Genomic DNA, 15,491 nt, shown 5'->3' with positions numbered 1-15,491 from the left:
AGATAAAGCATGTTAGTTAATTCTCTTCTTCCCAACCCAGGGATTGAACCCAGGTCTCCTGCATTACAGGCAGGCTCTTTACCATCTGAGCCACCAGGGAAGCCCCAGTTGCTGGGGGCTACTATTAATATTATTACTAGCAACTATCATATTGCAGTAATCCTTGCCTTATTTCATGCTTCCAGAACAGAGGTAAAGTAAGCCACATCTAATCACTAAAAGAAGGAAGAATGACCTGGCAGGATTCAATTGAGCGATGAACTCCTTTTATAGTAAAAAGAGGATGAGAAAGGTATTCTCCAAAAACGCAGAAAAATCTAAAGGAGAGATAATCTTCAAGCAGACATTGGACATAAGTATTTTTACAAGTTAGAATAATTTGATGATAATTACAAACCAAGATTATGCAACTACGATCAGAGAGAAACAATAGTAATTTCTTAAATGGCTATTAGAGTTAATTTTCTTTTTTTTTTTTAACACCAAAACATTTCATATTGGGATATAGCCGATTAACAATGTTGGGATAGTTTCAGGTGAACAGGAAAGGGACTCAGCCATACGTAAACAGGTACCCATTCTCCTTCAAACCCCCTCCCATCCATGCCAGCACATAACACTCAGCAGAGTTCCATATGCTATACAATAGGATTTTGTTAGTTACCCATTTTAAATAAAGCAGTGTGTACATGACTGTCAGAAGTTAGTTTTTAAAAAAAGCTTTGATGAGAATAATGTAGTAAAATTAATTATAAATTATTTATACATAATAGATCAGAAAAGAATAAAGCATATATTTTATATTTATCTATGAATGATATCTAATTTACCCATAACTTCCAAAAAGTAGACACAGTGATTTCTCCTTATCCCGAAAGAGAATTTTCTTGTCCTGATTTAGAAGTCATTTGTTTTATAAAATGCAAATTTCATTTAAAAAATGTGGGGAGTATAGAAAAAATTAAAATTCACCCTGTTAATCGGATAGCCTGACTCTCCCTCGCTATTCTGGGAGCAGATTAATTTGTTAATCTGAAGAAAAAGCCATAACCCGGGACCTTTCAATGCCTGCCACATATCCTACACTGAACCAGGCCAGCTCATAAACAGTTCAGTTTTCTGCCCAGAAAAAAATAAAACTGGAAAAGGTACACAAATATCTTTTTTTAAATCACTTACATTTCACATTTACTCTAATGTCTTGGTAAACATCAAGAGCTTAAGATATTTCATTTTACAGTCTTCTTCTTACTAGCATTTAAAGGTCTGTACTTAATTATTTGATATGATGATGCTTGAATAAACTCTGTGAAATCTTGTGTGGATGTAGGCTACCCCAAAAGGGATAATCCATTTATAATAGGACTAACTATGCTTCTGTCAACTACAAATTGGCACTTACCAAGAGCACTGCCAACGACTGAACAACAAAGGCATTTGCCAGCTGCCTCTACGGAGACTGAGCCCCATGCTGCTATAGCTGTTGACCTGCAACAACCCCTGAGGGACGTCAGGGGAGTGAGGCACTCTGGGCTGCAGGGAATCTGGTGGACTTTAGATAGTTGTATGTTTTTAGGAACAGATTTTTATGATCTCAATCCTTGCATCTCCTCATATCTAGAGAAGCACTAAATCCCTTCATGGTGACATCAGATCCTCATGACTAACAAAAAACCTTTTGTAAAATGAGTGCTTCATGGTATTGAACTCCCCCTTCACCAAAACCTTATATATTGACTTTCCCCCACTAGCCGCTTTGGAGCAGTCTCTCAGAGCTATCTGGGATGCAGCTTCCCGGGCTGCAGTCCTCATTTTGCCACAAATAAAACTTAACTCACAACTCTAAAGTTGCACATCTTTTTTTGTTGACACTTCTTAACTGCTCTCCACGTTTTTGTTGTTGTGTTGTTTTCTTTTCACTCAACCTACTCCCAGTCCAGTACTTAGTGAGCTGCCCAAATCATTCTTAGGAAAACTGACCCTATTTCTGGAAGCTGAGTTTGTTAAATAAGGAGTCAGAGAAAACAAATGTATGTGCATCTCTAAGCAAAACCAGCTCTACAGTGAATAATCATTTCACGTCCATGGATAGACATACAAAACCACCAGGTAGCCAAACATGCCTGAGAATTTAATTATTTAAAATAACCAACCACAAAACAAAGGGCCCCAGGAAATATCCTGGCCAACTCTGAGGCCAAGATAGCCTGTATGCCGTGTTCCTGCTAACATTCTGGATGGCTATCACACATGCTTACGCAGTCATGCTGCAAAGCGACTCTGATAAATGAGCACAGTTTGTTAGTGGCTTAGAGCAGGTCAGCCACACAGACAGGAGTTCTCAGATCAGGATCCTGAGAAACCTGGCACTTCCCACCACCTCACAGTGATTTTCAGCTGGACCTACAGAAAGAGGGCGTTAGGACAAAAACAGACCCGGGGACTCCACCCCAGGTCAAATGAATCAGAATCTTTGGAGGATGGTATTCAGAGATCAGAGATTTTTCGAAGTTTTTTCAGAGGATCCTACTGTGCAGCCAGGGCCGAGAAGGAACTGCTCAAAGGGACTAAAGAACCAGGGTGAGAGCTGAGCCAAGAAAGGAGGAGGCTGCAGTGACAAGAATGACAAAGCCTACCTAGAGTGACTGGGGAAGAGGAACGTCTAGTTCTACAGGGATTGCCTGCAGCGCACGGAGAAGTACTGCTAAACAGCTCACAGCAAAACCCCTGGCGGCTCAGACGGTCAAGAATTCACCTGCAATGCAAGAGACCCGGGTTCTATCAGAAAGAACCCTGGAAGGAAATGGCAACCCACTCCAGTATTTTTGCCTGGAGAATCCCATGGACAGAGGAGCCTGGCCAGCTACAGTCCGTGGGGGTCACAAAGAGTCGAACACAACTGACTAACACGGCACAAAGAAACCGTTCAATAAATGGTAGCTGGTTATCACATCATTGTTGCTCCTAAAATTATAACTGTTATTCCTTAAAGATATACCATTCCTAAAATTCTTTTTTAAACTTATTTTTAATTGGATGATAATTGCTTTACAACGTTGTATTGGTTTCTGCCGTACAACAACATGAATCAGCCATAAGTATACATATATCCCCTCCCTCTGGAACCTTCCTCCCACCCCACCCCCACATCCCACTCCTCTTAGCTGTTGCTCAGTAGCTAAGTCGTATCTGACTCCTTGCAGCCCCATGGACTGCAGCATGTCGGGTTCCTCTGTCCATAGGATTTCCCACCCCTCTAGGTTGCCACAGTCCTGCAGTCCATGGCATGCTACAGGCCATGGGGTCGCAAAGAGTAGGGCACTACTTAAAGACTGAACAACAGATTGTCACAGAGCGCCCTGTGTTATACAGCAACTTCCCTCTAGATAGTTCACTGAAAATTGTTTAAATATAGAGAAGTGTACAATCTTTTGCACACCCACCAAGAGTTGATATTAGTGAGTGATATCACCTCATAACATTGATAATACTGAGATATTACAAGATATTACTGAACTGCACCTATCAGTGCTAGAAGAAAATTCTAAAGGATTCAACACACTCATATCCACACCTGACTGATGACCTTCAGGGGTTGTTGTGATAGGTAGCAGAAGAGGCTATCTGGGGAAGCATTTAGGAAAGAGCAAACGTGGGTGGCACACAATGGCTGGGTATGGGAAAGGCGGTGCCTGAAGGTGAGAGTCTGAACTGTGCCCTGGCCTGCCATGCACTGTATGTTCCTCCTCCAGCAAGTCCTTTATCCCTTGTGAATTTCCTAAATCCCTCCCTACCCCATTAACTTCCAAGGTGGAAAAGCTCAGCAGGGAACAAGAGCATATTTCTCTAGATCTGAGTCCTTAATTAACCATCCAAAGCACTGGAGATTGAGGCAAGATCCCTCTCTTCGAAAACCTTCTTTATCTCAACCCCCAGCTTTTCAGCCTGACTTGACCAAAAGCCAGAGCTGAAATGTTAAGACACTGGACAGTCGGAGTTCCTGCCCTAAGACCATTAATCAGCTTTATGACCTCAGGCCTGTCAGCCCACTTCTCCAGAGGTGTCCTCATTTATTAAATGAGGGTTTTTTCGTGTTTTGTTTTGTTTTGTTTTTTTGGATTAGAGGATCCCTGAAGCAGAGCTACTTAAAGTGCCAGGCCAGGGTGAGATAAGGGGCTGATGTCAGAATGTAAACCAGTGTGCTGCTTCTCTCACCCAGACAGTGTTTCTATGAGAAAGAAAAAACAATCAGCTCACCTCCGCAGAGTGCTTGGAGCTGAAGTTGGCTTACATTCTCTCATCCTGTTAGCAATGGTGTCCGATAGTTTGAAAACTGGAAGTTGGCCCAGAGACCACGTTTGGAGTAGCATGGTTTTAAAGCATTTTCTGGGTTTCCCTGGTGTTTCAGACGGTAAAGAATCCGCCTGCAACCCGGGAGACCTGGGTTGGGAAGATCTCCTGGAGGAGGGCATGGCAACCCACTCCAGTATTCTTGCCTGGAAAATCCCCACGGACAGAGGAGCCTGGCAGGTTGAAGTCCATGAGGTCGCAAAGAGTCAGACATGGCTGAATGACTTTCACTCAAAGTATTTAAAAGTATTTTCTGGCTTCTGCTCCACTGTTGACCCTCCCCCGAACCCACTGAACCAGCTCTAACTTGAACTGGAAAGTACTTGAAGGAGGCTTTTCTTTTCTTTTTTTAATATTTATTTGTTTTTATTTGCTTATTTGGCCATGTCAGGTCTTAATTGCAGCACGTAGGATCTAGTTCCCTGACCAGGGATGGAACCCAGGCTCCCTGCAATAGGAAAACAGAGTCTTAACCAATGGACCACCAGGGAAGTCCTAAGCCTTTTCTTTTTAAGAACTTTATGAGGCGTGGTTCACTTAGCATACAATTCACCCATTTAAGATGTGGATTTTTAAAGTATATTTAGAATTGTACAACTATCATCAAAGTTTTAGAACATTTTCATCACTCCCCAAAGAAACCCTCCACCATTAGCAGTCACTCCCGCTTCCTCAGCCCAAGGCAGCCACTAATCTACTTTCCATCTCTACAGATTTGTCTATTTGGAATATTTTAGAATTATAAATGAAATCATATAGTATGTGATCTTTTATCTGGCTTTTATCTCTTTCACTAAGCATAATGTTCTCAAGTCTCTTTCATATTGTGGCATGTATCAGTACTTTATTCATTTTTTAATGCTGAATAGTAATCCATGACCTAGCTGTACCACATTTTATTTATCCATTTGTCTGTTGATGGACAACTGTTTCCTTCCATCTTTTGGTTATTATGAATGTATGGGTGTGTGCTTAGTCGTGTCTGACTCTTTGAGACCCCATGGACTGTAGCCCACCAGGAGCCTCTCTCCATGGGATACTCCACGCAAGAATACTGAGTGGGTTGCCATTTCCTCCTCCAAGAGATCTTCCTGACCCAGGGATCAAACCCTCATCTTCTTACGTCTCCTGCATTGGCAGATGGATCCTTTACTACTAGTGCCACCTGGGAAGCCTGGTTACTGTGAATAATGCTGCTATAAATATGTGTGTACAAGTTATTGTATGAATAAATATTTTCATTTCTTGCATATATACGTAGGAGCAGCATTGCTGGATCATACAGCAACTCAATTTTTCAGTTTTTGAGAAACTCCCAGAATATGTTCCAAAGTGGCTAAGAGGGTTTTCTGGTTGGGTTTAGGGACATAGAAATCTGCATAACCCTATAAATAAAAGGAGAGGGAGTGTAACCTTTAACAAACTCAGGTTTCACTGAGTTCTTTGTAAATCATCATTCCTAAACTAAGCTGGGAACATGACAGTTCCCAAAGTAATCACTAATATGAGGAAGTTTGTGTATAACTTGGCTTCCTGGATTCCTTGAAAACCAACCTGCAGAAAATTGAGAAAAGGCACTGTCCACCTTGAGGATGCCTGCAGGGATATCTGAGGATTAGTCTACTAAGACTGGGACTCTCTGTCTTCCACACCTCAGAGGCCCAGAGAGGGAAAAGTGCAGGCTTCTCATTTCCCAGCAAGCAAGGCTTCTGGCTTTCTCTCAATCTTGCAAAGACTAATTAGAAATAAGGACAATATGGTGCTGGAAGATTTCTACTTTCTTATTCTGCTTTGCAGGGGCCATAACCACCCCTATAAATTCTAAGTATATCACCAACTTATTTCAGCAAATCTTTTCCTCTTGCTTTTCTTCCACCCTTAAGAGAATGGCTTACCCTAAATTCTATGTCACCTTCGCTAGCTCTCTTGGATTAATTTCAGTTCGAGTCAGTTCCTCTCCCTGTTTGATCTTTGCTGATTCATCTCTTGTTCTTTATTACGACTATCCTAAAGTCTTACTTACTCTGGGTCTAGGCTATATTCAGTCGTTTCTGGAACAGGGAAGGTATAAATACTCATAGAGTACCTCTAGTCTGAAACAGTCATTGTTCATAGCTCTAAGGCAGAAAGAAGAAAGGCTCTCAAGAGCTCTCAATATCAAAGCCAGCTCTAACAATCAATATTGGCAATTCATTTTTGTGATCCATTTGGGTACAAATATATATTAAATTATATTTCATTTTTTGTTATTGATCAGTCATTAAGTCATGTCCCACTCTTTTTGATCCCATGGACTGTAGCACGCCAGGCTTCCCTGTCCTTCACTATCTCTCAGAATTTGCTCAAACTCACGTCCATTGAGTCAGTGATGCCATCCAATCATCTCATCCTTTGTTGCCCCCTTCTCCTCTTGCCATCAATTTGTCCCAACATCAGGGTATTTTCCAATAAGTCGGCTCTTCTCATCAAGTGGCCAAAGTATTGGAGCTTCAGTTTCAGCAACAGCCTTTCCAATTCAGGGTTGATTTCCTTTAGGATTGACTGGTTCGATCTCCTTGCTGTCCAAGGGACTCTCAAGAGTCTTCTTCAGCACCACAGTTCAAAAGCATCAATTCTTCAGTGCTCAGCCTTCTTTATGGTCCAACTCTCACATCCATACATGACTACTGGAAAAACCATAGCTTTGACTATATGAACTTTATCGGCAAAGTGATATCTCTGCTTTTTAATACACTATCTAGGCTTGTTATAGCTTTTCTTCCAAGGAGAAAGCATCTTTTAATTTCATGGCTGCAGTCACCATCTGCAGTGATTTTGGAACCCAAGAAAATAAAATCTGTCACTGCTTCCACTTTTTCCCTTTCTATTTGCCATGAAGTAATGGGACTGGATGCCATGATCTTAGTCATTACGTTTAAGTCATTTGATATCCTATTCTTTTTAAAGTTAGATCGAATTAGCGTTTAGGATACAGGTATTTGCTCTGGGTATCAGTTCATCAGAATTCAACCAAGGCACTGTAAAAGACGCCAGAGACCAAGCTTCTCTTATCCTCCTGCTTAGAACTCAATGAGTTCTTTAGAAGTAAAAAAAAAAAAAAAATTATCTAATTACTATCCCTTTGTAAAATCTCCCGAAGTATTCTTGTGGAGATTTTTTTTTTAATCTATGCAAATTTATGGGGCTTTGCCAGTGGTTCAGAGGTAAAGAATCTGTCTGCAATGCAGGAGACTCAGGTTTGATCCCTGGGTTGGGCAGATCCCCTGGAGGAAATGGCAACCCACTACAGTATTCTTGCCAGGAAAATCCCAGGGACAAAGGAACCTGGCAGGCAGAGTCGAACATGACTAAGCATGTAGGTGCAAATTTATGGCTCAAAGTTACTGGGTTGCTGCCTTCTTTCAAAGTAAATTTCCAATTAAATGTAAATGCTCAGGCAGAAGTTTTCCCAAGCTTCCTCCTATTCATCTTTTTTTCTCCTCCTTCCTGTTTGTCATGTTCTAAGAATCTATCTTTTGCTAGACCAACAGTTCCTAAGCACTCTCATCCACTCCTGACCTCCTGGTTCCACTGTATACCCATAATCCATGATGCCTTTCTCCAGTCTGTATGTCTCTTCTGACAGCCAGTCTAGTACATCTGAGTGTTTACGAGAAATTTCCACCTGGATGACATCAAAGCATCCCCAACATCTAAAACTGAACTTGTTATTTTGATAACACCCAAATCTTGTAAATTCTCCTATATTTCCTATTTCGGCAAATATTACCCTTCACCATATTAGCCTTTTACAATTCAGCAAAACTAGACATGCTGACTGAGAAGGCAATGGCACCCCACTCCAGTACTCTTGCCTGGAAAATACCATGGACGGAGGAGCCTGGTGGGCTGCAGTCCATGGGGTCGCTAAGAGTCGAACACAACTGAGCGATTTCACTTTCACTTTTATGCATTGGAGAAGGAAATGGCAACCCACTCCAGTATTCTTGCCTGGAGAATCCCAGGGACTGGGGAGCCTGGTAGGCTGCAGTCTATGGGGTCGCATAGAGTCAGACACGACTGAATCGACTTAGCAGCAGCAGCAGCAGCAGCAGCAGCAGCAGCAGACATGCTGACGTTGACTCCCTTCTCTCCACTTCCCACAATACAATGAATACTATTCTTTCTGCCCCAGAAAACCCCATCATTTCTGTTCTCTTCCCCGACCTCTACATTCACACTCTGGATTGTTGTTGTTTGGTTGCTCAGACCAGGTAGGCTAACCGTGTGCTTATGTTATTGATGTTTGTTGTTTGGTGTCCAACTCTTTGTGACCTCATGGACTATAGCCCACCAGGCTCCTCTGTCCATGAGATTTCTCAGGAAAGAGTACTGGAGTGGGTTGCCATTCCCTTCTCCAGGGGATCTTCCTAACCCAAGAATCGAACCTGCATCTCCTGCACTGGCAGGCAGATTCTTTACCACTGAGCCACCAGGGAAGCCCCTCACACTCTGAATAGATCTTTAGTAATTGCCAAACCTCCAAGCCTCCTTCCCCTCCATCACTTTTCTGCTGCAGTTTTCTTTCTAAAACATGACTAAGTTATTTTATATGTCAATTATACATCCATAAAAGAGACTTTAGAAAGAGTTAATGGTTCAACGCTAGGTTCCTTGGGGTTCTACACATGACTCTTCAAAATCTGGCCCTCCCTTTCTGAGAGAATTCCTAGCACTTCTTGAGCAATAAGAAGGAGCACAGCACAAACGTCAAGAACATAAGCACACAGTCAGCCTACCTGGTCTGAATCCTGGCTCTGAATTTCTTGGTGAGGGCACATTCTTAGCCTGCTTGTGCCTCATTTTCTTCATCTAGAAAATGGGGATCATGGTGGCTACGCTCACATAAATCACAGGGTTGTTTCTATTGCTGAACATCAATAGGAAAAGACATAACTGATATATTCGAAGGACCCAATAAACATTAGAGAAAATGATCACCATCGTTATCCCTCCACGAATAAGGACTTGCTGTCTACGCTCTTTAACATCTCGTTCTTTATGCTGAGAAAGCTTCTCTCTCCCCTCTGCTGGTTCAATACCATAACCTTTAAGATCCAGCTCAAACCCACCTCCAATGTTCTGTTCTCCCACCTCCCCCGGGAGTTAGTTACTCCTTCCCTCTAATCTCTGCAGCCGTAAGACACCTTTTTGTGGTCACAATTAGCACCGTACTGTGTATATTTTTATATATCTCTTGCAACTTATGTACCCTCTCTTGCAACTCAAGTTTCCTAAGAAAGGGTTAGGACTGTGTGTAATAATGTGTGCATTCTTCACTATGGCCTTGTACAGGTACCTGATTTAATAGGCATACAACACAGCTTTGCTGAACAAACAGATCGTTTGTTCTCATTTTATGGGACCAAATGGCCTTTACTTTTCAGCATGTTATTTTCTTGAGAGGCTAAGACCATGCCTTTCCCAGCTTTGTGTCCTGGAAGCATCTGGAAGGACACACAGCAGACAGGAGCTGCTCAGAAATGACTGGCTTGGTCCAGAGCCAGTGACACATTCAAATCTTTCCTCTTAGAGTACCTGCAAACCCACCTATGAGATTCCTACAGGGCTGCAACAAATAAGGAAAGTGGACTCTTCACCTTCACAAGGAACTGGAGTAAGACCAAAAACACTTTATAACTTTAGTTTTTGTAATCAGGTTGATCTTGATCCCCTCCAGGATTTATCAAGCAAAGTGCAAGAGCTCTTTTCTCCCCCCAAATTCTCATAATGTACCAACATAGTGACATGATTGTAAATTTTTATTTCCAGCATGACTTAATTATTGATAGTCTTAATATCATTCTCTATCAATGATTCAAAAAAATAGTTCTTTCTATTCTGATAGAATTGCCTTTGACCTGTTGAAGTGGTGAGGGACTAACAGTTGAAAAGCTTCAAGAAAATTTCAGTGAGTGTAATATTTCTCATTCCGACTCAGATAGTGATGATTTTTCAAGAGATGCAACAAATTCTATCCTAGCAAAAGCTTAGGGGTTAGAAACGGGGGAAAAAAACTGATTTAAAATAATATCTCCTCTATGTAAACTTTGGCACGCAAATAAGCATATAACATGCAGTCAATCTGTTTCACAATAACAGTAAATTTCTTAAGTAAATCAAGTATTATTCTATTGGTTAATTTTTTTTTGGCACTAGTTAATTTTTAAAGAAAATGTGTTTTTCATTAAAAATGATGTTGATAAATATTTGTTGACACTAACCTACAGTAAGTATAAAAAGTTGAGTTACAAAATAAAGCCTTATTTAAAAAAATAGAAATATGTAACATTTTAAAATTTAAATATAAGATCTGGATGAACACAGACTAAGAGGATTCCCCTGGTTGTGTAATTATGGGTTTTACAAGTTTCCTTTTTATCCCCTTACCCGTATTTTTCCACAATGAACTTGTATTATTGATATAATAAGTTATCTTAAATCAAAAAGAGTATCTTTTTGTTATAAAACTGGATTTCTTTAAAAATTAAGCTGCTGTCATTTTAAATTTACTTACCAGGAGATTCTCCCCCGCCACTCCTCTGTTGTTAAAAACCACATATCTAAAAACCAAGAAAATAATTTTTGTTATTTTTATGCATGATCTTGACAATATAATATTAAAATCCTCTTCTTGGGCCTGTATTAGAGCATTAAAAGGTTCTTAGAAATCTGTTCCAAAGAAACAAGGATGTTTGATAATGTCATTAAATGCACTAAAATACATTTCTAGTTCTCTAAAGTCAACATATGGATTCAAACCAGAAAACTATATATCAAAGTGGTATTAAATTTTCCTACCCAAAGCAGAATCTTTGCAACTTCTTCCTATGTTGATGTGTAGTCCTCCAACAAATAATAAATTCAGAATAAAACAATTCTGAATACAAGTCAAACTTAAATGTTTTTGCTTCAAATTAAAAAATGTCTTCTAACTATTCTATTTATAACATGAAAATGTTAGTCACTCAGTCATGTCTGACTCTTTGTGACCACATGGACTGTAGCCCGCCAGGCTCCTCTGTCCATGGGATTCTCCAGGCAAGAATACTGGAGTGGGTTGCCAATTCCTCCTCCAGGGGATCTTCCTGACCCAGGGATTGAACCCACATCTCCTGCATTGAAGGCAGATTCTTTACTATCTGATCCACCAGGGAATGAGCATCTATTCCTATCCTGAGAAATAGCTCTTGCACCCTCAAAGCTCAGCAAATAGACAGACTGGAATTTTACCTGCGGTGAAAACATCATGCAGGTAGAATTGCGAGGGACACGGCACCTGAGCTGGAAGGCTGGGTCCCCACTATGCTACTGCTTGCTGTTCGGCTGACCTGGGGGAGGAAAGAATAGCTCTGTGTCCTACAATCCTGTTTGCCTGTCCTGGGTCAGCGGTCATAAGTGAAGGGCTTTAGAGTAGCACAGGCTGACAGTAACTATACAAAGACCATTAGCTAATTAGTAGCAATGGTAGTTGCAACATCACGCTACCTTTACGCAGTCGTTCTGCACTGACAAACTTTCCATCAACCATAACCCCACATATGTATTTTTGCCATCTTCACACAAAATCCTGACGTGTCTGCATGGGTTCTCTTTGGCTTAGTGAATCTATATTCATGTCAATTAAAATTCATTTTCTTTTTGTCTATCTACTTAACTAATCAATCAAGATTATTTAAGGTTCTAATTTAACCCTCCATCCCTTTTGTCTATTTAAAGCATTTACTATCTTTGTTTTCATGATGTATTTAACACAAAAGAAATAAATACAAAAAGCCTATAATTAAGAATATATAGAACAATTTTGTATGTGCTCTAATTGTTTCTTTCAAGGTACTGTTGATCAACGTATGGGTTCTAGCACCAATGAATTGAATATTCACTAATAAATACTCATGACTTGGATGGACTCAGGGGGTTTAGATTTTACTTCAGGATGTTTTTGCAAAGGAATTCTTTCTCGCATCTGAAAGGTTATATAGACAGCTTTATTAAGCCCTACTGAAAGAAGAGGCCCTACTAAAAGGCCCTACTAACAGAGTTTTGCCAAGAAAACCCACTGGTCATAGCAAATACCCTCCTCCAACAACACAAGAGAAGACTCTACACATGGACATCACCAGATGGTCAATATCAAAATCAGATTGATTATATTCTTTGTAGCCAAAGATGGAGAAGCTGTATACGGTCAGCAAAAGCAAGACTAGAAGCTGACTGTGGCTCAGATCATGAACTCCTTATTGCCAAATTCAGACTTAAATTGAAGAAACTAGGAAAAACCACTAAACCATTCAGATATGACCTAAATCAAATCCCTTTATGACTATACAGAGGAAGTGACAAATAGATTCAGGGGATTCGATCTGATAGAGTGCCTGAAGAACTATGGACGTAGGTTCGTGACATTGTACAGGAAGCAGTGATTAAGACCATCCCCAAGAAAAAGAAATGCAAAAAGGCAAAACGGTTGTCTGAGGAGGCCTTACAAACAGCTATGAAAAGAAGAGAAGCAAAAGGCAGAGGAGAAAAGGAAAGATATACCCATTTGAATGCAGAGTTCCAAAGAATAGCAAGGAGAGATAAGAAAGCTTTCCTCAGTGATCAAAGAAATAGAGGAAAACAATAGAATAGGAAAGACTAGAGATCTCTTCAAGAAAATTAGAGATACCAAGGGAACATTTCATGCAAAGATGGGCACAATAAAGGACAGAAATGGTATGGACCTAACACAAGCAGAAGTTATTAAGAAGAGGTGGCAAGAATACACAGAAGAACTGTACAAAAAAGATCTTCACAACCCAGATAATCACGATGGTGTGATCACTCACCTAGAGCCAGACATCCTGGAATGTGAAGTAAAGTGGACCTTAGAAAGCATCACTACAAACAAAGCTAGTGGAGGTGATGGAATTCCAGTTGAGCTATTTCAAATCCTAAAAGACGATGCTGTGAAAGTGCTGCATTCAATATGCCAGCAAATTTGGAAAACTCAGCAGTGGCCAAAGGACTAGAAAAGGTCAGTTTTCATTCCAATTCCTAAGAAGGGCAATGCCAAAGAATGCTCAAACTATCACACAATTGCACTCATCTCACATGCTAGCAAAGTTATGCTTAAAATTCTTCAAGCCAGGCTTCAACAGTGTGTGAACTGTGAACTTCCAGATGTTCAAGCTGGATTTAGAAAAGGCAGAGGAACCAGAAATCAAATTGCCAACATCCGCTGGATCATCAAAAAAGCAAGACAGTTTCAGAAAAACATCTACTTCTGCTTTATTGACTCTGCCAAAGCCTTTGACTGTGTGGATCACAACAAACTGTGGAAAATTCTGAAAGAGATGGGAATACCAGACCACCTGACCTGCCTCTTGAGAAATCTGTATGCAGGTCAGGAAGCAACAGTTAGAACTGGACATGGAACAACAGAGTGGTTCCAAATAGGAAAAGCAGTACATCAAGGCTGTATATTGTCACCCTGCTTATTTAACTTATATGCAGAGTACATCATGAGAAATGCCAGACTGGATGAAGCAAAAGCTGGAATCAAGATTACTAGGAGAAATATCAATAACCTCCGATATGCAGATGACACCACCCTTAGGGCAGAAAGTGAAGAACTAAAGAGCCTCTTGATGAAAGTGAAAGAGGAGAGTGAAAAGGTTGGCTTAAAACTCAACATTCAGAAAACGAAGATCATGGCATCTGGTGTCATCACTTCATGGCAAATAGATGGGGAAACAATGGAAACAGTGACAGATTTTATTTTGGGGGACTCCAAAATCAATACAGATGGTGAATGTAGCCATGAAATTAAGAGATGCTTGCTCCTTCGAAGAAAAGTTATGACCAATCTAGACAGCATATTGAAAAGCAGAGACATTACTTTGTCAACAAAGGTCCGTCTAGTCAAAGCTATGGTTTTTCCAGTAGTCATGTATGGATGTGAGAGTTGGACTATAAAGAAAGCTGAGTGCCGAAGAATTGATGCTTTTGAACTGTGGTGTTGGAGAAGACTCTTGAGAGTCCCTTGGACTGCAAGGAGATCCAGCCAGTCCATTCTAAAGGAAATTAGTCCTAAATATTCATTGGAAGGGCTGATGCTGAAGCTGAAACTCCAATTCTTTGGCCATATGATGCAAAGAACTGACTCATTTGAAAAGACTCTGATGCTGGGAAAGATTGAATGTGGGAGGAGAAGGGCACACCAGAGGATGAGAAGGTTGGATGGCATCACTGACTCAATGGACATGAGTTTGAGTCAACTCCGGGAGTTGGTGATGGATGGGAAGCCTGGCGTGCTGTAGTCCATGGGGTCGCAAAGAGTCAGACATGACTGAGCAACTGAACTGAACTGAACTTAAAGAAGACACATGTTTTAAAATCTCAGAACTCTGATTTGAGAAAAGGCTAGAAATATGAAATTTTATTGACTAGTCAGAGAAAGATTTTAAATATACTACAAAAACATGCAGGAAAGTTAAAGTGCTGCATGGTCAGTTAATCTTCGCTAAGAAAGAATGGCAAGACAGCCACTTGTATTTATTGCCTAAGCACCTAAGTAACACAGGAATTGGAGCTAAATTTAATTATGACCTTGAAGCTTTCCATCATTCAGAAAAGAACCACTTTCAGCATGCAAACACGACTTCAGGATTAAAAATGGCTTCCAAGGTAAGATATCATCATGTGACTGTCCCGAGAGAAGGGGACAGAGCTAGTGAGGGGAAAGAAAGTGATGATCTGCACACTCAGCAAAGAGCAGCCTACACACCTGGGATTTTCTTCCAAACTGCAGACAGAGATGTCTGCACTTTCTTTTAGCCAACTCTGAACAGTGGCTCACAGCTCCAATACCTCTTGCTAGACGAGAAAATGTACTGACCCCTCCACAGGCCTTTGTTCTTGACCCTGTTCAATCATCTGTATGTACTTCTATATATTAAGATATGCGTTCACCACAGTATCTACCTCTAGCCTTGGGAATGAGGCAGAGAGATACAGGAGGATAGACAGGGCAGCTTTGGAGGCAGGAAGCCTGAAGGCTTCCACATGGCTCCCTTCTCCCATCCAATTGGTGACAATCAGTTAGCTGCTCTCGTTTAACC

At 40.8% G+C, this 15,491-nt stretch overlaps 1 protein-coding gene across 1 annotated transcript in view; it reads right to left on the bottom strand.

The window, feature by feature from the left end:
- The window catches only part of ABHD3 (abhydrolase domain containing 3, phospholipase), a 57,757-nt gene that overhangs the window by 26,310 nt on the left and 15,956 nt on the right, over positions 1 to 15,491 (bottom strand). Inside the window, exon 4 of the mRNA XM_055559111.1 lies at positions 10,907 to 10,952. Coding sequence (XP_055415086.1) covers positions 10,907 to 10,952 — 46 coding nt within the window. The remainder of the gene's footprint in view (positions 1 to 10,906; positions 10,953 to 15,491) is intronic.

The sequence above is a fragment of the Bubalus kerabau genome, chromosome 21, assembly GCF_029407905.1.
Source record: "Bubalus kerabau isolate K-KA32 ecotype Philippines breed swamp buffalo chromosome 21, PCC_UOA_SB_1v2, whole genome shotgun sequence".
In the NCBI taxonomy this organism is placed as follows: Eukaryota; Metazoa; Chordata; class Mammalia; order Artiodactyla; family Bovidae; genus Bubalus; species Bubalus kerabau.
The sequence above is the reverse complement of the archived record's forward strand: the minus strand, read 5'-3'. Positions and strand labels throughout refer to the sequence as shown.